The sequence below is a fragment of the Cryptomeria japonica genome, chromosome 4 (genome assembly GCF_030272615.1).
Source record: "Cryptomeria japonica chromosome 4, Sugi_1.0, whole genome shotgun sequence".
Classification (NCBI taxonomy): Eukaryota; Viridiplantae; Streptophyta; class Pinopsida; order Cupressales; family Cupressaceae; genus Cryptomeria; species Cryptomeria japonica.
Window position 1 is genome coordinate 144497318 of NC_081408.1, and position 23688 is coordinate 144521005.

The following is a 23688-nucleotide window of genomic DNA, read 5'->3' on the forward strand; positions in this document are numbered from 1 at the left end:
GGAGCAAAATTCTCTTTTAGGCTAAAATCTTGCTCTTCAAAATCAACCAATTCCATCTCAAGGCAAGAACATACCAATTCATCCTCAAACATGCCCTAGAAACCAACACTTAGCCAAAATTGGGAAGGCAATGTGGGCTACAAAGATTTTTGCTCTGGACCCTTTGGAAGGGTCAGGAGCGAAAATCACTTTTTGGGTTGGATCCTTGACTTTTCCTATTCTCATCCTCTTTGGGAGGCAAACATAGATCCTTCCTCATGCATCTCCACCTTGGTCTTGACTCTTGCTAAAGGAAAAATGAGTGTTTTCAAGAATTTCGCTCTGGACCCTCTGGAAGGGTCAGGAGCGAAATTCATCTTCTTGACTAAAATCCTTCATCTTTCAATCTTGACAAGGCTAGAACATTCAAAAATACCTTCAAACATGCCTTAGGAACTAGAAATTTGGCCTTGATAAGTGAGAATTTGAGGTCTTCAAGGATTTTCGCTCTGGACCCTTTGGAAGGGTCAGGAGCGAAATCGCTATTCTTGGCCAAGATCCTGACTTCATTTTCACATTTCTTCATTCAAACAAGTGTTTTTACCTTCATTCAAGCTTGGGAATGCGTTAGTTCTAGGTTTTGGTCAAAGTAGAATGTCTTATGGAGAATTTCGCTCTGGACCCTTTGGAAGGGTTAGGAGCGAAATTCGCTTTGGACCCTTTGGAAGGGTCAAGAGCGAAATTTAACATTTTGGACTCTCCGTCAGGATCATTTTATGGAATATAACATTTAAGTTATATTCCATATATACTTCCAGGATGTTTGAGAGTGGTTTCGGACCTCCAGGAGTTATATTGCAAAATCTAGTTTTTGGAGGATTCTTCAGTTTTCCAGACTTGGTCAAATTTTAGGATCAGGACATTCCAGACAGCCAAATTTCAGGGCATTTGAAGATCAAGATGACATTCCAGACTTCATCACTCACCAACTTGACCTAGCTCGGACCTTCAAGAATGATACCCACTCACAAAGCAAGACACAATTAGCAACAAAGGCAAAACCAGGCCCTAAGGAAGACTCTCAAAGAAACCCTAACCTGAAGCACCTGCTGACTCCCCTGGCTCAAGCAGAGCTTGCTATCTAGGTGATCCCCCTGGCGACACTCGAAAAGCAAAGGCTAATAGACAAAACTCTAAAACCTAGAAAGCAAACCCCAGAAAGCAAAAAGTAGGGGTCCCCATTTGCAATGGGGCGATGTGTGAATACATCACAGCAGTCATCTAATAGGGAAGCTCTCAAAAGAGTATTAAATCCTCTCGCGAGGTTGATCCTGACAGATCATCAAGCCCCTAACCGGGCTGCTAGGCAAATCCCCTAACCGGGTGACTCCTAACAGGATCTGCTCCTAACCGAGCGTATTGTAAGCTCCTAACAGGGTGTACTTCAAAAGAGTACAAATATTTGTGGGTGCCAACTCCCACCGTGGTTTTTCCCTATTTGGGTTTCCATGTTAAAAAGTTATGGTGTTCATGTGTGGAATGTTCTTCATGTGATGTTCTTGTTTATGTTTCATTTCATGCATTATTTCTGAGACACCGGTTATGATGTTTTATTAGAAGTTTATCAAAGGTTACCGGTACTGATAAGGAGTTGTTTGAGAAAGTTTTTGACCTAATTGATAAGGTTAATGAGTTGGTAAATGATCAAGTTTATATGATTGCTTTGGTGGTGAAAGTATTGATAGTTGTGGTAAATGACTTAATTAATGTGTTAAGCAAATCTGATAAAGAGGCTATTAGATCTGATTAAAGAAGTTGAGATATTTGTTAAATGGTTTCAGATCTGAGATAAGTTTGTTTTTGAGTTAAAGTTTCAATTGGTCTTAATACTGATTCACCCCCCCTCTCAGTATTAACCGGATCCTCATAGTATTAACGTGCCTCTCTCGGTCGTATTGTAGTTCCGCTTTGCCTTGGAGAGTAGGCGGCTAGCGAAGAAGATTGGGTGGTCTAATCCTTGTACGCGCACTTGTGCTGATGTGGCGCCGATGGCATAATTAGAAGCCTCCACATGTATGTGGAACTCCTTGTCCCAATCGGGGTACACGAGGATAGGTGCGCTTACTAGGCGGGACTTGTGTTCTCTGAAGGCCTCTTCTTGTCCAGTTCCACATATGAACGACTCTCCCTTTTGTATCAAATTGTCAAGTTGATAAGAAATCTTTGCAAAGTTCTTAAACCGGTAGTAGCTCACTTGTCAAAGGAAAGAGATTTCACTCTAGTCACGTCCTCGAGACTCTCCATTGCAATGATGACTCCTACTTTGTTGGGATCTGTCTTCAACGCTTCCTTACACATAATGTGGCGAAGTAGGTTTTTTTGGGTTACCATAAACCGACATTTCTTTGGGTTCAGGGCCAATCATGCCCTTCGACACCTCTCCATACATTCCTTGAGTGCTGTGAGGTGAGTTCTTTATGAACTGTAGATGGACCAGTCGTCCAAGAAGGCCTTAAAATTCCCTACAAACATCTTATCAAAAATATACAATATGATTCATTAGAAGGTGGCTGGGGCATTACACAGGCTGAATGGCATTCTATTGTATGCGTACACATCGTCCTCTACCACGAACGTGGTCTTCAACTTGTCTTCCTTTGCAATATTGATTTGGTTATAGCTTGAAAACCTGTCCAAGAACAAATAAATTTCATAGTCTGCCACTTTTCCAGGACGTTGTCAGTAAATGGTATTGAGAAGGGGTCTTTGATTGTAACTGCGTTTAGACACTCGAAGTCCACACAGATCTGGATTTGGTTTGCCTCCTTCAGGGAAATAACAATCAGTGACACCCACTCACTTGTTTCCACCTTGAAGATAATGTCTACTTCTAACATTTTCTTGATCTCTTCATTCACCTTGGCGGCATAGTTCTTGTTCATTCTGTAGGGCCTCTTCTGTATGAGTTGCACACTTGGTATGAGAAGGATTTTGTGTACGCAGAGTTTTGGAGGTATCCCTTTTAAATATTTCTATGTCGACACAAAGGTGTCTTTGTACTCAAGAAATATCTTGAATGCTGCTGCTTTCACTATGGGGTTCCAGTCGTCCCCCACCAAGATCACCTTCGGGTTATCCTCATCCCCCAAGCTTACTTTTTTAATGTTTGGGTCTTCGTACTTGATGGTCTTATCTCTCTCGAACTAATGGGCTAGTGTATCATCCACCTTCGCTACTCCCTCCTTGTACTCTCTATACTCTAGTGGAAAGGTGGTACTTTTCATACCTTCACCAACCTCTTCAATTTCACTAATTTTGTAACATTTTGCAGTCTGGGTGGAAGACCTCATAGTCCTCCATTTGCTAGTGAAACAATCCGTTGAGAGAGCTTGTCTCATCCTCTGAGTTGCCCTAGAGTTTTAGTACCCCCTCGTCATTAGGTTCCGTCCTTCTCTTTCCACTCTCAGGACTCCATTCATAGTCATTAGAGTCGTTAAGTGTTCGAGTCAGAGGATGCCGACTCTTCACTTATGGCCTAATTCTTCAGATCGATGACATACTTCCATCCTTCGCTCTCGATGGAGTGTATTCTTTTTCCAATTGTGGTTTGCCTTGGCGGTGATCAGCCAACCCCTTTTGAGGAGGGCATTGTACACCTTCTTTTCAAGTTGGATAACCACGAAGTCTAGAAAGAATTGTCGAGTACCGATGATGACCTTCTATGCCATAAGTGTCTCGAGCAGCTTGATACCGTGCTGGTTGACACCTACCAGTTGGAAGGTTGGTGGCCAGAATGTTGGCTTGCCCAACCCCTTCTATGTCTCCTCCAGCAATATGTTCACTTCGGAGCCTCTGTTGATGATGGTATTAGTCAACTTTCATCCCATTATCTCCATCTCGACCATGATAGGCTTCCTTTCGATACTTATGGTTAATAGCATGGGATCGGTGGCTGAGTTGCCAGTTGACTTCGCCATTGGCCTCTCCGTTCGTTTGCAATGCTCCTAGCTGGCTATCTCATTACCGACCACGTTGGTGATAGCCATCTTCAGTTGAGGCATGGTTTGTAGAAGGTCTGATACCCTTATAGGTATGGTGGCTTGTAACATCTGTTTCATTATAGTCTTCTTGGACACCAACTGTAGAGAGTATTGGTGGCATCATGTGAGGCCCTTCTTTCTTCTGCCATCGCTCGTTCAATGTCCATCTTCACCTCTCAAAGTCTCTCTTTTTCCATACAGGGATCAGGATATAGTGCCTTCTTGGTCTGGAGCTTGGTAATCGCCAGTACTTCCTCGTCTAGCTCCTCAACGTCCAACATGTTTACCCCTTTCTGTTTTGGGCAGTCAGTGTCTTCATGGTTGCCGTCTACAGTTAGTTCAATTGCACATGGAAAATCAAGACAAATAATCATATTGCTTTTCATCAAGAACATTAATGTCATCTGCTGGTTTGTTGAACTTGAAGCCACAAGCAGCATAATTGCCACTCCCACTAGCTGGACTATGTATGTGACTTTGTGTAGCAATTTGTGCCTCTGATCCTGAATTAAGACTAAGAATAAGCTTTATATTGGTGTGTGACATAGTCCAAGTGCCCACTTAAAGACCACAAACAATTTATATTGGAGCATTCTTTTGTTTGTAGGCGTGCCTTTACATTATTTGACATTGGTCATTTGTATAGGCATGCCATGGCTGCTTGACGCATACCAATACTTTGATACTATTCCTACTTGCATCTTACTCTTCTCTTATAGGTAGTCGCCAATACTTAGGACATGAACTTTAAAAAAAAATTGAATTCTTTACATAGGCACACGTCTGATCTTTTGATGAGTGTTTATAATTGTGTGAGGGTTATTAATGAGCCAAAGATTGACAAGATGATGTGAAGCATATATATTCTGAAACATGTCAAGGGTAAATGGAGATTTAAAAACTTTACTGGAAGTTCTTACGGGCACAACATAACAGCTACAGGTGGGTCACAGGTCAGATTTGTAATGGTCATGACTCATCCCATCCATCTCCTAACCGTGCTTGGCTCATATCCTTGTATGGATATGTATCTGGGCTGTATTTGAGGTGGATAGATTATGAGGCATAGGTTTATTGGCAAATGTATCCGGAGCGGGGAGGGAGTTTTAGGTAATATATGTTTCAACCAATACTTATGCAATTTGGGACAGTGTAACAAGAATGGGTGTTAGACTTATTTATGATCTTTTCAAATTGACTTCCGTATACTATAATTTTCATTGACTGTTTGATGTATGACTATGCATGTTTTTTTTTTTTTACAACATACTTTTATTTAGAGGTAATTTTGTTTCATTGATTTCAAGCCTTATTAAGGTATTTTGGCTGTTAGTGCAAACTAATATATAAGTATTCTAACTATATCTATGCTTGTGTTTATAATATTATATTTCCTGTAAATGAATATTATACAGCTACAAGACTTGTATTGCTATGGTACTAGGAAAGGCAACAAATATCAAGTGTAACTGGCATTACTTTTTATCTGTTTGTAATTATGCCTAAAAATAGGGATGCTTTTATGTTTTCTCTGAGCAGGTAGTTCCAGCGCTGGACTCTCATACTAAAATTTTCTCCACACCATTCACTATGGAGGTATTTCTAATTTTCTTGTAACTTTAGTGAGTATTTTTGTTTTTACTACATTTTTAATTCTGTTTGTATGATTCTGTTATAAATGGTGAAATAATAACAATATACTTATCATCTCATACTGAGATTATGATTCTTTAAATCGAAATAGAGTCCTTGTGACTATGATTTACAAACTTCCTTTAACCAGCCAAGCATGTGAAAGAAATATGCAGCAATTTCGTTAAAGCTTTTGTCATAGATATAAATAAGCTTAGTAGATTTTGACATGTATTGTTCATGATCAATAGCTTATAAAGAAGCGATTGAAAGATTACAATATTGAAGCCAAGACTAGATTGACTGTCTTCAACATGAGAGAGAGGTTCCATGCTGGACCATTTGAAGTAGAACCTATTCGAGTTACTCACTCAATACCAGATTGTTGTGGGTTGGTGCTTCGTTGTGAAGACGGGACACTTTTTCACACAGGAGATTGGAAGGTAGATGCTTTATTCCAAATCTTAATACTTCATTGAAAAAAATATCTGTTGAATGATGTACATCACCATTCTAAGAACACACAGATGATAATGTGATGAATCTTGTCTCGCTTTACAGATTGATGAGTCGCCTTTGGATGGAAGAAGCTTTGATCGTGTAGCATTAGAAGAACTTGCAAAAGAAGGCATTACATTGGTAAGTTCTGGCAGCTATCTTATATTACCTGTATATAGAAGTCATATGGTCTTTTTTATCCGAAGGTTTCAACAAGTGCCTGTAAATTATTTATTTGATGTTTTGACATTTTGTTGTCAAATTATGATTACATAATAGATTTGAGAGGCAACAAACAATGCTCATATCATACCCAACGAAATGACATACGTACATAGATATATGCATGCATGCATTTGTAGCAGCAAAATTGTTTGGGGAAAAAATTGGCAAACCAGAAGATTAAGATTTTTTCTGGATTTCTGGATTTAATTGGGAAAATAATCTGGTTGCCAAAAAATTTAGAAAAAAAAGAAGAGAAAAACATACTGTTTTGTAAATCTGGAAGTATTTTAATAACATAGAGATATAGAGAGAAAACAAACAATGGGAGTTTAGCCCATGAATTGTGAAGTACAGATTTTTTTCATTTATCTTCACAATGTTGATTAAATTGTATCACACAATGCATACTGCGCAGAGCATAAAGGATAACTATGATATGATATCGGGTATAAACAAATGACAAAACATGCATATAAAACATTAGTTGCGAATTCAGCTTTGGGTTTAGGTTTGAGTTCGCAATACAGCAATTTTTTTTCACTTTTAGTATCGCTGTTTAGTGCTGTACATTATATATATTATGTACATTACAGATGTGCTCAAAAAGGTCAAAGGAATGAAAGCACAATTTTTCGAGATCCATTCTGACAAAGTTGCTTTATGCTTTTTCGAAAAAGTTTCATTTTTGGCATTTTGGGGCCAATCCGGGAAGCTGTTGTTTTTTGCTTTTTTCTTTTTCTATTTTTAGGAGTTTCTATTTTTTGGGAGATGTCCAAAGTTACTTCTGTGTACAAGGAAATGAGAAAATCCTATTTCAAATAATGTCTGACCTCCTCAGTAAGAAATTGTGTCGAACATGCATAAAACCACCATCAATAGAATTGGTGCTAGAAGGAGGGCTTGATAGTGATTACATGAATGAATCAGTTGATGCTCGCAAAATTCACACAATAAAGAAAGTGATGGCTGTTAATGCATTAGTAGCCTCTGCAAGATAAGACTCTCCTAACTCAGTAATCTCCTATATTCTGTTTACTCATTCATGCTTTATGTTTATCAGACTATAACATTGGTCACAATTATGATATTGATATTGGATTAGATTGACGACCTGCTTAACTATGTTAAGCGTCAATCTAAAATGCTATTGGGCTATTAACCCGATAGCATATTAATGTCGATTCATATCGGCATTAATATGCTATCAGGGTATTAACCCGATAGCATATAATGCTAACAACTATTGTTATTGTTTATGTTATATTAATCCATATGCTTTGATACTGATTCATAATTGGGTATGTTTTATATCTGTAACAATTAACAAATGACACCGATTCATGATCGGATATGTTTAAGCACTATTATCATTAACATATGATACCGATCGGATATGATTAAGCACTATTATCATCAGCAATAATACCGATTCATTATCGGGCATGTTATAAGCGCTGTTATCATTAAGGATACCGATTCATTATCGGGTATGTTTGAAGCACCGATTAGTTATGGATTGGTTGTTGTTAGCAGGGGTCATGACCAAGTGACATCTTGGTCGGACATGTCTAAAAGACATTTCCGATCAAGGTGCCACTTGATCGTGGCCACCCTACTATTTATACATCATTCCAATCAAAGGAAAAGACATGTCCGATCAAGGTGCCACTTGATCGTGGCCACCCTACTATTTATACATCATTCCAATCAAAGGAGATGACATTGAAATCGATACATGTTCATCCTCCTTACCTGCAGTAAAAGAAAGATAGCTATATTAGTGTCATAGGCAGAATATCAAATTTAAAATACACCATCCTGCATATAACTTGTCCATTAAATTGGAAATTACAATACATTTACATGGTATCAGAGCCAAGTTGATCGAACTTGAGGCTATTTAATTTCGTGAAACAAATTTAAGAACAAGGTTATATACTACATCACATTTCTTCAAATGGCCAGTGCTATCAGATTCGAAGACAGACTCGGAGGTGGCGATGATTTTTCAGCCTGAAAATTCAGAATTCAAATGATCTTAAAGGAGAACAAAGTGGATTCGTTTGTTCAAACTAAAAATGATCAACCCGAAAATGAACCTGACAAAACAGCATGGATTGAGGGAAATGAAAAGGCAATAAAAATATTAGTTGATGGGGTGAGAGACAACATAATGCCCATCATAAGAAAACATCAGACATCCTATAAAATGTTCAAAGCTCTTGAAAGCACATTTGAGATATCAAATGCAAGTCGAACTCTAGCATTAAAACGAGAAATAAATCATATCACCATGAACAAAGGGGAGACAATCAACGCCTACTTTATGCGGATATCAGTTCTAAAAGATGAACTTGCAACTCTGGACTACGAGATCCAAAGCAAAGAGCTAACACTCATTTCTTTAGATGGGTTGCCTAGTGGATGGAGCACATTCGTCCAAGGCATCAGTGCAAGGTCCAAATATCCGAAATTTGAAAGATTAAGGGATGACTGTCTCCAAGAGGAATCAAGATTGAACAAAATGGGAATGAAACACAAGAACATAGATGAAGACCTGCAAGTTCTCAACACCAACTCCACCAAGCAAAACAAGAAAAGGTAGTTTAGAAAGAGAAAAGGTCGTCAAGGCAAGAACACTTCAAAGGAGGACTTATCTCACATTCAATGTTACAGATGTGATCAGTTCGGACACTTCGTTGCAAAATGCCCGGAAAGAACCAAGAAACATGCTACATTTGTCAAAGCAGGGAAGACTAAAGGGGAAGATGACTCCGAGAAATACGTATTCTACTCAGCACTCACAAGTCAAGCTTCTAACAAAATCAACCCATGGGTGATTGACAGTGGTTCATCCAGGCACATCACTGGGTTTAGAGAAGTACTTGATTCCATGACATCGGAGAGTGATGAGGACGTAACCATCGGAGATGACTCCACATATCCAGTCAGAGGAGTAGGAACCTGCACCATCAAATTGAAGACAGGCATAACCTTACGGCTTGAAGGAGTACTATATGTCCCCGGCATCAAAAGAAATCTAGTTTCTATATCGGCACTGGAAGATAAAGGATACAAAGTGACATTCATGGACAACAAAGTATTGGCTTGGCCAAGGAACTCCTGCATCAAGAAGGCAAAGACCATTGGACAGAGACAAGGCTATTTGTATGAGCTGTGCAGGGAAACCAATCTAGCCCTAATCCATGAAGCCACTAATGCAAATGAAGTTTGGCATAGAAGATTAGGCCATCTGAATTTTAGGGCTTTATCTTTAATGGGAAACCTTGTCACAGGTCTACCCAAATTAAAGCAAGATCATTCAGGGGCATGCAAAGGATGTGCCCTAGGTAAGAATACCAAAGGTGCATTCCAAAATAGTATTAGGAAAACTAGCAAAATTCTAGAATTAGTTCATTTTGATGTATGCGGACCTATGTCCGTATCCTCTCTAGGGGGATTCTTGTATTATGTAATATTTGTTGATGACTACTCTAGGAAGACTTGGATCTACTTTCTGAAAAGTAAAGAATCAGAAGAGATCCTGTCTAGGTTTAAAGAATTTAAATTACTAACTGAAAACCACTCAAAAAACAAAGTTAAAACCCTAAGAACCGACAATGGGGGAGAATACACATCAGATTCATTTAAAGAATTTTGTAGAGATAATGGGATTAAGAGGGAGCTTACTATACCTTATAACCCCCAACAAAATGGGGTAGCGGAAAGGAAAAATAGGACTATAGTTGAAGCTGCCAAAGCCATGATCCTAGATCGAAACCTTAACACTAATCTCTGGGCTGAAGCTTCCAGCACCGCTGTATATATACAGAACAGGTGCCCTCACTCCCATCTTGAGGACAAAACTCGTGAGGAAGTATTCACTAAAAATTAAGCCTGATATTAGCCACCTTAGGATATTTGGATGTCCTGTCTATATCCATATACCTAAAGAAAAGAGACTAAAACTAGAACCTTCTGGAAAGAGAGGATTGCTTGTAGGATATAGTGAAACCTCCAAAGCCTACAAAATCTATGTACTTGGTCAAAGAAATATTGAACTAAGTAGGGATGTAATATTTGAAGAAGACTTGGCTTTCAAAAGAGCTCAGAACTTCATAGAACCTGAAATCTATGTACCTACCTCTAACTTAGATGAAAATCCTGCCCCTGAGTTTCAGAGGGAGAATCTAGATGAAACTGAAAATGAAAATGAAAACACACCTAGAAATCTCAAGAAAAGACCACTATGGGCCACCAAAATAGTAGAAGAAGCTCAAAGGTTTGCTGCTCCTTCTGGAACCTTCAGAGAAAGCAAAAGACCTAATAAATTTACTAGCTATGTTTCTCTTATGAATGACCTATCTAAAAACGAACCTGACAATGTAACAAATGCCCTTAAACATCAAGTATGGAAGGATGCTATGTCTGAAGAGTATCAATCCATAATGAAAAATGATGTATGGGAAATTGTTCCTAGGCCAACTAAGAAGTCTGTTGTTTCCTCTAAATGGCTCTTCAAGATCAAACATGCAGCAGATGGCAGCAGATTTGTAGCCAGAGGTTTTTCTCAAAAGGAAGGGATAGACTATTAAGAAACATTTGCTCCTGTAGCCAGATATACCTCAGTAAGGGCTGTACTAGCCATTGCAGCAGCAAAGGGATGGAAGGTACATCAAATGGATGTAAAGACAACTTTTCTTAATGGAGAGATATCTGAAGAAGTATACCTAGAGCAACCTGAAGGGTTTGAGATCCATCATGCAGAATCTCATGTGTGTAGACTCAAGAAAGCTCTATATGGGCTCAAATAGGCTCCCAAGGCCTGGTATGAAAGAATTGACACATATCTATCAAAACTAGGCTTCTCTAAAAATGATGTAGATCTTAATCTCTACTACAAACAGAATAAAGGTGATATGCTACTAATGATTTTATATGTTGATGATTTATTAATCATAGGAGAAGATCACCTTATAGATCAATGCAAGAAAGAGCTATCCAAAGAATTTGATATGAAGCACTTGGGATTCCTTCATTATTTCCTAGGGTTGGAAGTATGGCAGAATCCTGACAACATTGTTCTAAACCAAGGCAAGTATACATTAGACATCCTGAAGAGATTTGGAATGCTCAATTGCAAACCTATGACCGCTCCAATGGAAACCAATCTTCATAAACTTAAAGAAGCAGTAGCAGAATCACTTTCTACCAACCCCACTCTATACAGGCAAATGATTGGGTCTCTTATGTATCTGGTAAATACAAGACCAGATATCTGCTATGCAGTGAATGCCTTGAGTCAGTTTATGTGTGAACCAAAGGAGATACCCTTGGTAGCAGTAAAACACATTATGAGATATTTACAAGGCACCTTAAACCTTGGTCTCAAGTATAAGAAAATTGATCTTAATCTACACGGATTCTCAGATTCAGATTGGGCTGGAAGTGTGACTGATCAGAAAAGCACCTCTGGGTGCTGCTTCAGTTTGGGATCAGCCATGATATCCTGGATCAGCAGAAAGCAGTCTTTTGTAGCACAAAGTTCCACTGAGGCCGAATACATTGCAACCTCCATGGCTGCCCGAGAAGCAGTGTGGCTTAGAAAGTTGCTTGTGGGATTGTTTGGCAATCTGATGAAACCTACTATCATCCATTGCGACAATCAAAGTTGCATAAAACTTTCAGTGAATCCAGTGTTCCATGATAGATCCAAACATATTGAGATCCCATACCATTATGTATGAGACATGGTAGACAAAAATTTGATCAAATTAGAATATGTTAGTACAAGAGATCAAATTGCAGATATTCTGACCAAACCACTTTCCAGAGTGAAGGTTGATCACTTCAGAAAGGGTTTAGGTATGATAGAAAGATAATCTGCTTTGTAAATAAGATGTTGAAAATGTAAACTTCTTTTGTCATGTTGAGACATTCTGGGTTTTACCCCCTGTGTTCATATCTAAGAGGTGAAGATCTCTCAGATTATGAACACTTGTATGCAAACATCATAAGGTGACGATCTTATGATTCTCAAACCAGTTATCATGTTGGATCTCTGGTATGTCATGGATGTGCCATGATGTTGTTGTGATAAAACATTTGAATGAAATGTTTGTGCACATATCACAACATGGATAAGATGAGAATTTAACCATCATCATATGTTTATCCTCAGTATTGCGTGTTTAGGCAATACTGATATCACGTGTTTAGGTGATATCTTGTCATAATAAAATGATGAATCTATTATATCACATAGTTGGGTGGTACCCTATGTCACATACTTCGAGTAATGTTTTATGTTTGTATCCTATGTTCTGATGGTACTTCATATTATATGTATAGATGATATATATTCTTGGAGACTGACATTTTGAAGAAAAGAAATGTGATGCAGGTTACCTTATCTTCCAAAAGCTAAGAGGGAGTGTTAATGCATTAGTAGCCTCTGCAAGATAAGACTCTCCTAACTCAGTAATCTCCTATATTCTGTTTACTCATTCATGCTTTATGTTTATTAGACTATAACATTGGTCACAATTATGATATTGCTATTGGATTAGATTGACGACCTGCTTAACTATGTTAAGCATCAATCTAAAATGCTATCGGGCTATTAACCCGATAGCATATTAATGTCGATTCATATCGGCATTAATATGCTATCGGGGTATTAACCCGATAGCATATAATGCTAACAACTATTGTTATTGTTTATGTTATATTAATCCATATGCTTTGATACCGATTCATAATCGGGTATGTTTTATATCTGTAACAATTAACAAATGACACCGATTCATGATCGGATATGCTTAAGCACTATTATCATTAACATATGATACCGATCGGATACGATTAAGCACTATTATCATCAGCAATAATACCGATTCATTATAGGGCATGTTATGAGCGCTGTTATCATTAAGGATACCGATTCATTATCGGGTATGTTTGAAGCACCGATTAGTTATGGATTGGTTGTTGTTAGTAGGGGTCACGACCAAGTGACATCTTGGTCGGACATGTCTAAAAGACATGTCCGATCAAGGTGCCACTTGATCGTGGCCACGCTACTATTTATCTGTAATGTCCCTACTATTTAGAGATCATTAACCTGCAAAACAGATTGTTAGAACACAACATATAGATATATATATAAAAATAAACCATTTTAATTCACAATCTATTTTTAACATTGAATTAGCATGTTCGTAATTTTTATCTAATAAAGGATACGAATGCCATACGGAAGTATGTCCTTAGGCAGCTATGAAGCTCGCCTTCTTGGAACCCCTTGGTTCCAAGCCCTTCAGGAAATCGAAGTTGCGTTCGAATCCTATCTTGGGTGTAACCTCTTACACCCAAGCCCTTTAAGGAAGACCCTTGTCTATTCCTTGCCTTGGGTGATGCCTTCATCATCCAAGTCCTCAGAGGGGACCGGCCAGATCCGTCTCTTCTTAGTTGATGTTTAGTCAATTAAGCCCTATATATGCATATCAACCTTCAGTATATACTATAATCCCTCCTTAGACTATGAGAGTTTCCTCCCTATAGCCTCCCTTGTGTGATTTCATTCATAATACATTCCTTTGCATTTTCATTTATTATTTCCTATTTCATAATTCACATGTATATAGTTTGTATTCATTACCTATATTCATCAAATGTCATTAACCATTATTCACATGTAATCCTTACATACATTCCTATTATCCTGATATGTATTTTTCCTATCATTCTTTACTATTTAAGATTCATTCATCATATATGTTTACAACAAGTTCTTCCTATTTATTAATATATATATATATATATATATATATATATATATATATATTAACTATTCCTCTATGTATTGACGTGTATATATATATATATATATATAATGTCCCTATCTATCTTTATGCATTTGTACTTATTAATGTATATATATTAATTATAATAATTCATTACCTATCTTATATCTCTACATTCATTATTACATCCTATCCCTATTATCCTATATAATACATGTAGGATAGCATTTATATGTCTTAATGCAAAAACCATTATTTATATTCCACTCCTTACCTGGTCTGCACGTAACCTCCTCTGCAGTCCCTCGTTACCTCTGTGCTCCCTCCTTTCTCCTTTTCCCCTTTGGCAGCCTGCAGGGGTGGGTTAAATACCCTCCCGTGGGGGAACGGGGTGACGGTTCGCAGCCTAAGCTGCGGCTACCGTCACACCATTTCCCTTCCAAAGGAAGGGGTGTGGCGGTAGACGCAGCCTGGCTGCGTTTCCCGTCCCACCGTTTCCCTGCAGGGGGGGTGGGCCTTACCAAGCACTTTATTTAAAGTGCGTTACATAATGCATAACTATTAATAATAAACTTTTGAATATAATAAATGAAATACTAATTTCTTAATCTTTAATCATTTTAAAATATTAAATGGAATATATTTAATACACCTTAAACTTTTAATTAAATTACATTAATTAAATATTAATGTTAACATAATTAATTTTGTCTTTTATTTATATATGTATATTTTTTTTATAAAAAGCAACCTTATATTATGCGATGCGATGGGGATACCACATTATCCATCATTCCAATCAAAGGAGATGACATTGAAATCGATACATGTTCATCCTCCTTACCTACAGTAAAAGAAAGATAGCAATATTAGTGTCATAGGCATAATATCAAATTTGAAATACACCATCCTGCATATAACTTGTCCATTAAATTGGAAATTACAATACATTTACAATGGCTGGATTATCAAGTGGCTTCGCAAAAGAAGCTGGAATTAGAATGAGCTTTCAAAGGCAAATTTGAGATATGCTAGATCTCTCATTTATCAAAAAATCCAAAAATGTAAAAAATTGAAAATACAAAAACAAGAAAAAAACAAGGTGATTTCTTAATGGAAGAGCCACAGTTTCATGATTCGCATCGCCAAGATGATCGACAAATTGATATTCTTCATCTTTGGTGGACTTTGAATGCACAACTACATCCACGAAGTTTGTCCAAATTCGCATCAAGGAATGGCTGTAGAATGAAAGGCAAAGAAAATATTGAGATGGGGGGGGGGGGTGTGAATCAGTATTTCAAATTCTTCTATTTTAGAGAACAAGCCATAGATAAAATAAACAAAGCAACCATCAAGAGACTAACATCAGTTTTCTCGTGGAAAAACCTTTCGGGTAAAAAACCATGACATACAAAGTTTTTTATTATCAAAGTAAGGGCATCAACCGAATGAGCACCAACTCAGATTACAATAGTGAGCTACGACTCACGTCAAGAGCTTCAACATAGAATGACTGAGGCACCAACCTAAAAATGAGCACCAACTCATAACAAAGTACTGAGGCTCCAACCTCACTGATAATTTTTAGAAATTCAAAACTGAACTTTATTATCATTAAAACATTTCTTTTTAAAAAAACTTCCATCAGCTGAAAATATAGAATACATCTCTTGGCTCAAACGCTGCTAAGACTCTCACTATGTGAACACACCGCAATATTTTACAACTGATTCTTTCATCTCATAGAAAATTTTAAATAATAAAATTGAGATAGCTCTATCGCTCGGTAACACTTCAAAATTTATATTCAAATCGAAGTCTTTCTCAATTGCTATCCTTAGACTCGGGACCATGAACTCTGCCGGCACAATGGCCTCTTGGCCGCACATTAACTGAAAGGGTGCTTGGCCCGTCGTGACTTTGTAGGTGGTCCGGTATGCCCACAGTACGGATGGCAACTTCTCTTCCCAATCTTCTTGCTCAACACCACAGGACTTATAGATCACAGATACCAATATTTTATTAGTGGCCTCGGCCTGCCCATTGGCCCTTGGGTAGTACGGGCTAGACAAGGAATGAAATTTTCGAATTCCGTCGTGAGCAGCTTGACTACATGGTTCACAAAGTGCCCACCGCGATCACTCGTTAGTTGAATCGGAATGCCGTACCTTGTGATGATATGTTCATAAATGAACTTAGCTGTACTCGAAGCTGAGTTATCCTGCAGTGCGCGTGCCTCAACCCACTTAATGAGGTACTATGTCGCCACCACAATGTAACGACATCTCCGTGTTCTGTTGGCCTTCAAGGGTCCAATGAAATCTAGACCACAGCGTTCGAACAACTCCTGGGCATGGGATGAATTGAGGGGCATAAAGTCTCGCTTCAATGGTTTTCCTGCCCTCTGAAAAGTATCACAACCAACCACCCATTCTCGTGCATCATCATACAGGGTGGGCCACCATAGTCCGACTAGCAATACTTTGTGTGCGGTGGTGTCTGGACCCATGTGGCTTCCTGCAGGCCCTTCGTGTGCTTCCCGTAGGACTCTCAGAATCTCTTCTTCCATCACACATCTTCTGAGGACTTGGTCGGGTCCCATTTTGTACAACAACCCATTAATTAGCTGGAATGTCCTGCTCTCTTGCTTGGTAACATATCGGCTGGGAATCGAGAGGTGGACAAGTATTCCCTAATGTTTGCATACCACGAAGGTAGTGCAGCAATTTGGAACAGATGTGCGTCCGGAAAGTCATCATTGACTCCCTCTGGCGACTCTCCCGACTTAATCCGGGACAACTGATCAGCGATCACATGGCTCTTGCCTGGCCGTACAATTATGGTGAATGTGAACTCTTGAAGGAGTAATAGCCACCTGCTTATCTTGCCTTGGATAATGGGTTTATTTACCAGGTACATCTACGCCTGCTGATCCACATAAAAAGTGAAAGGTGTTGTCAGGAAGTAGTGTTGAAATTTTTGTACGACATAGACCATTCCGAGGGCTTTCCTCTCGGTGGTACTATAATTCTTCTCGACTTTCGACAGTAAGCGACTAGCAAAATAGATGGGATGGTCCAACCCATGTCCCCCTTCTTGTGCTAGCGTAGCCCCAATGGCATAGTTCGAGGCATCCACATGTATGTGGAATTCTCGGTCCCAGTTTGGATAGGCCAGAATGGATGCAGCCACCAGTCTCCTCTTGAGTTCATCAAATGCTTGCCCCTATGCCAGTCCCCACACGTACGGTTTGCCCTTCCGTGTCAGCTCGTCCAATGAGAATGAAAGTTGAGCAAAGTTCTTAATGAACTTTCGGTAATATCCTATATGTCCCAGGAAGGACTTTACTCCTGTCTGTTGATGTGTGTTTTATGCACATAACATTTCAGAATAAAATACTAAAGTAATTTACCCTCGCTTGAAAAAAATCACCTTAGATGCTAAGGGTAAGATCAACTAAAATGATACCAAGGTTTCTACATGTCAGGTCTTGACGAGTGGGTAACTCAGTGGTCGATGTGAATTGCTGTGTTCACTTGTGGACTTACACAAATGTTAGGATTATCTTCTTCGATCATGAAATATGTGGAATAGATGTGTTGACAATTAGGATTTAGCAATGTAGTTCCAGACTTAATTCTTACTAAAAAAATGGGCAAAAGGAATAGGGTTCAGGAAATCTATTCTAGGCCTAGGAATGTAGGAAATGATGAACAAGTTTAGTGGAATCAAACTAGGCAAGGTCTCACAAATAGGTATTGACACAAGCTTAGTACAATCGTCTAAGGTATACTCAAGGATTTTTAGACTATTACCATCACACATTGACACCATCCAAGTTGATGCTTGTCAAAGGTTGCATAATAATTGAAAATAAGCTTACTCAAATTTCCAGTTGACCACACAAGGTGCACTTACTAGCGGCAAGAGGTTAGTGGTATGGATTAAGTATTCCACACAAATATATTCAACAAATCTTTCACTCAATCTAACAAACATGAAAACAAATTCTAATCTAACTTGGAGTAATTGAGAACTACGAATGCAAAGACAACATTTGAAGAGCAAAATCACCAACAATTGAACAATGATTTAGATACAAATAGCTGCAGCATATACCAACAATTCTACAAAAACCTTCCCTTACAAATGAGAGAGAAGGAGGTATATATAGAGTCTCTTGCAAAATGGATGGCCAAGATTGATACAAGAGCAATGACCAAGATCATGCCAACAAAACCCTAGAATTGCCCTAATTAGGGTTTACATAAAAAATGGTGCCACCAACATATGGCCCAATAAAAAGATACCTAGTCATTAAATAGGGAATCTTCTAGAAGATTCCTCCATGTATCTCTCTCTCTCCTAGCAAACTTCAAGAATCTAGCCAATACAAAATCTAACTCCTCCATGGAAATGCTAGGCAAGGTATCTTGCTGCAAATCAATCACATCCAATGAATCTGAGCAAGCATCCAAAGTGTTCTCCCAATCTGACATGAGCTTCTGCGAACTATGAACATGAATCAATAAAGAGACCAAATAATCTATCCGACTCTTCTTCAAAGAGTCCAACTGACAAAAATACATAAGTTTCATCTTGTCTCTTAATTCGGCTAAGTGTAAACTACTAGCATCACTAATACCAACATGCAATAACTCTTCAATTGAGGCAAGGATCTTCATCTGAATGTCCTGAATCAATCCTTCCATCTCCGTACAACTCAACTGGGCGTTCTCATAAGTTGATCTCTTCACGGCCAATGAACAATACCAGCCATGGAAATTGTATCTGTCTCCACTGTGTGCAATGCTCTCGTTGATCAAAGTGGACTTAGGAATCTTCTTCAAAGCTTTGAGGCGTGGAATAGTCTTCTCCTGAATAGGCTGGAATTCTTCCCAAACTCCCTCCAAATACTGGATTCTAAACATGAGCCCTATTGTCCTATGATATGCCTGGACAAACTGAGTAAGGAAATCATCTGCCTGCTTTCTTGCACTCTCAATCCATCTTTCCATCTCCGAGAGTATTTCTCACTGCCTCAAAGGGTGAATGTAGTCCATGATCAACTGCAATAGGGGAAATAAGGGTGGGATTTTCACGCCTTGTCCCCGCAATATACTCTAGTCTGATATTCTCTTTTCTGTATTTCTCCTTCTCTTCTATTTCTCTATCTAACTTGGCATTGATCGCCTTAAGGTTATCACCAATCTCCTGAAACTCTTGCTCTCTTGATGTACGACGAAGGGCAACTGAAGTAATCTGGAAGGAGTAGCAATGTTCGCTGTCACACCTCCAATAGGAACAACCACTTGCGCAATCCGCATTCCTGTCTCATCTGTAGCTATGTGTGACAAAATCTCAGCTCTCTTGGGTTCTTTCTCCTTATTGCTCCTAGCTAGGTAGTCATCAATGTTATCGATAGGCTGTACCTCTATCATCTTCTTACTTTTTTCCATACTTCTCATCAGCCAATCAGGAATAGCGGCCATCTCCATACCATCATCTAGACACATATCTCAATCAAGTGCTCTCAATGCCGAGATAGCATCATCATCATCAGGGTTACTCCTGGTCAAATCATATATCTCATTTCCCAAACTAACCTCCAAAAGGACAGTAGGGGATCCCGACTGATCATCATTCTCATTTGGTGGAGCAGATGTTGTTGTGGCGTGTAACTCCTGAATATTCTCTGGTAGTATCACTGTGTTGGAACCTTGTTGGGTCTCCTTATTTTGTTCTGTTATTTCAATTTCCTTAATTGATGAGACACTGAGAGGTGGTGAAGGAGTGATAGTCTTTTGTTTCTTCTTCTTGACCTCCTCAATCTTCTTCCCTCTGGCCTTGACTCCTCTTGGCGTGTATTTCTTTCTCTTGGGAGCTTGACTCTCTTCCTCTGCATGAATCCTGACATCACTGGTAGTCCTCTGATCATCTTCGGAAGTAGATTCTTCCGGCTTCATCTTTTCATAAGTGAAGGAAACACCCATATGAACTAACTTATTCATCTGAATGTCTACCCATGTACGGGAGAAACTCAAGACCTCTCTCATCAATACATTCAGATCAATCTCTTCTGATTCTGACCAATTAGGCAATAAGATTGCCTTCTTCATTTCATTTTCATACTGTGGATGCATATGATCCCTGTCATCTAACACCTGATCAAGAATGAGGAATGTCCACACTTCCTCATGAAATCCACTGACATTCTGGACCACATTCGTCTCTTCACTGCCTGCTCGTCCATCAGGTTGGCCTAATAATCTTCTATGTCTACCTTGTGGATTAACTTGTCTCTCCTGATCCTTCCAACTTTCTTGTCAAGATCGAATCTTTCTCTTTTCTTGAAGGTTGCAAATCGATAGAATGCAAGCTCTTCACTAGCAGTGTTGGCGGCTAAGGTAGACTGGCAAACCTCCAATGTCTTCCCAATTGAAATAGGAATGTCATGCCTGTCCTATGCTTCTCTCTTTGGATGGGTTCAAACTCTAGAAGCTATCTCACCACTTCCAACAAGATCATTCTGTCAGACGGATGCCTAGGAACCCTGTAGGGTTCGGATTGAAACCCATGAATCCTAAGGTACGTGAAAGTGGGAAACTGAATATACCACAATCCATATTTCTCTATTAGCTCTGTTGCCTCCTTGGACAATCTTCTGTGGATTCCGCCTTGCAGCATCCACGTGATGTACATGGTGAATACATCATTCACTCTCTTATAGTCTTCAATTCTATTCATGTTCAGTTGGGGATAGCACTCATGACTCCTGAATTGTCCTTGTCCATTTCCAACTTCACCTTTGCATATCAATCCTTTGTATGAAACAAACCGTGCAAGCATGTATACTAGGTAGGAAGTCATGGCGAATGACTTGGACCGCTCTACATTCCTCGACTGAAAGTCTAGGTTGTCACTTATGATTCTAGACCAATTTATTAATGTCCCTCTAAGATAATCCTAGATGAAGTAGAACATTCATTCTTCGAATATTGCACCCTGCGGCGTCCCCATCACTCTGTTAAGCAGGAATACTAAGTCACTATATTCCTCTTTGAAGTTTGTGCACATGAGTGTCTTGGGAGCCTTGGAATGATGAAGGCTAGGCTCGATCATCCACTCTTTGTTTATCATACTCTTACACACATCCATCTTCTTCCTGTACCGCTCTTCATATTCATCCTTAGTTGCATCCCTCATATCCGCTCCGCATGGAATTCCAAACACCTCAGCAATCGCATCCTCAACAAGGTAGGCAATGACAACGCCCTTAGGAGTCTTGATGATTCGCGAGCGAGGATCATAACATCGTGCACACTCTAGGATAACCTTGCTGCATTGTATGGACTATGGAAATCCAATGGCTTGAAAAATACTGCTCTTCATAATGTTTACATACGCTGGGGAAGGAATCTGATTTCCGACTATGAACATCCGCTGTCACATCAGGTTCAGGCTCAGGAAATACATGTTTGTATCCGTAATCTCCTTCCATCTGGACGACATCTTAGACTCTAGATAGAATCCAGTCTCCAGCATCTTCTGTTGTTCTCTTCTTTCCTTAAATGCGGACTTCGACATCGCACCTTTACGAAGCTTGAAGTTAGAACTCAGGAAAAATATAATATTCTTAATAGAATTCCTGACTTCCTAATGATTTAGGTTAATTAGAGCATGAAGTCAGGAAAATAGTCCACACTCTATGTAGATCTTAACAATTTAAACACAAAATGTGACAAGACTAGGGTATTAAATCCTCATGAAATCAACAGCCCCTATACTTAGAAATTTCATGCACATCATAGTGCAAAGGAGTATACTGGATTATGAGTGACTAGGGAAAGGTGTGAAAGGTTGTGTTTTCACCAAAAAAAAGGTCTGAAGATACCTTCCGTAGTCAACAATGGAGGTCACAAATCTGAAGACTACCTGGAACTAATAAATTAACCTCTCAAAACATGTTGCAATCCTTAAAAAAAATGCACAAACTTGATAAAAATCAGTCTTGATGATGATAATGATCAATCTTGGGAACATAGGTATGGCTGGTAAAAGATAAATTTCCGAGGAAAAGCAGCCAATAACACAGTTGCAGACCTCAGACAGCCCTCCGATGGTCTGAAAATGATCCCAAAATGCCTCCAAAATGTGTCCAAATACAAATCGCTAAAGTTGCAGCTGGCTGGGTAATAAAGAATAAGTCTGAAAATTGAATGTACATCCAACAATGGAGGTCGAACTTGAAGCAATGGAGTTAAAACTCAGATCTTCAGTAAATGACAGCAAGTAGGGAACAATGGTGGCATCAAAGATGCATGGAATTCAACAAAATATGCTCCAACACTAGCCAAAATAAAAATCGAACTTTCCCAGCTATGGTGCCATCCTCCACAAATCTGAAAAAAAATGTCTTCAATGCACACTCCAATATGCCAAGAATGGTCTGAAAACAGCAGATAAACCAGGTGATATCAAGGAAAAATCTTCAAAGTTTGAAACCTCAACACAAATCGCCCTTCACCAAAATCGCAATTTTTGCCAAAATGGCTGACTTCACCAAAATCGTGGCATGGGGGGCGGGGTCTCCAATGGCAGCAAACCAATCTGAATCAGCAGCAAAAAATAGCAGCCCCAAGGAAAATCGCCAACTATGGAGGTAGGAGCCCTCCAAAATGATCAAAGTTACCAAAATAGAAAAATCGCGAACTCCCCAAAAAATCGAAAATCTGAAAACAATGGAGTCAAATAAGCTTCAATGGCAGCAATGGAATGGATTGTCTAGCAAGCTGGAATGGAGGAAGAAATATGTCTTCAATCTAACACTTCACTTAAACACTTGCTCCAAAATTGCCAACTATGGAGAAAATTACCCTTGCATGGAATCCACCTGGCAAACTCAATAAAAAAATAATGCTGGACTCCTCCCTTTAAACTAACTTTCATCACCAATTTTCACCACACAAGCAATGTGGAATAAAACACTTGTTCTTATACTTGCTCGGGTGAAACTAATTTGCGTCTAGAGGGTTGAAAACATTAAATGCTCATTGCAAATCATTTATTAATTGCTTTCATCTTTTAAATAATCATTGCCTTTTATTAAAAACAATTAAAATGAAGCTTATTTATTAAAATATTTCAATTTAAATAAAAATGGGCCAATTGGGGAAAATCGATCTTAGTAAGGATTAAAAAATCCTCACAAAATCACTTTAAAAATTGTCAAATATCCCCTTGGGGAAAATCGATCCCAGTTTGGATGAAAATCCAAACTCAAAAATCATCAAACGTGCACAAAAATGGGCTAGGGGAAAATCGATATGAGTGTGGAGTGAAAAACTCCACTCAAAATTAAGTCATCACCCAAAAATACCCCTCAGGTGGGAAAACGACCTCAGTCTGGATGAAAATCTAGACTCAAAATTATGAAAAATGCTCTCAGTGGAAAATCGCTATTAGTCTAGATGAAAATCCAAACAAAAATCCTTAAAAACTTGTCA

The 23688-nt window shown here is 38.8% G+C and overlaps 1 protein-coding gene across 2 annotated transcripts in view; it reads left to right on the forward strand.

Moving 5' to 3' along the window:
- The window catches only part of LOC131074113 (ribonuclease J), a 301289-nt gene that overhangs the window by 74017 nt on the left and 203584 nt on the right, over nt 1-23688 (forward strand). For both annotated transcript variants that reach the window (XM_058010661.2, XM_058010662.2), the window contains exons 5-7: nt 5559-5615; nt 5903-6094; nt 6213-6290. In XM_058010661.2, the coding sequence (XP_057866644.2) occupies nt 5559-5615; nt 5903-6094; nt 6213-6290 (327 nt within the window). The remainder of the gene's footprint in view (nt 1-5558; nt 5616-5902; nt 6095-6212; nt 6291-23688) is intronic.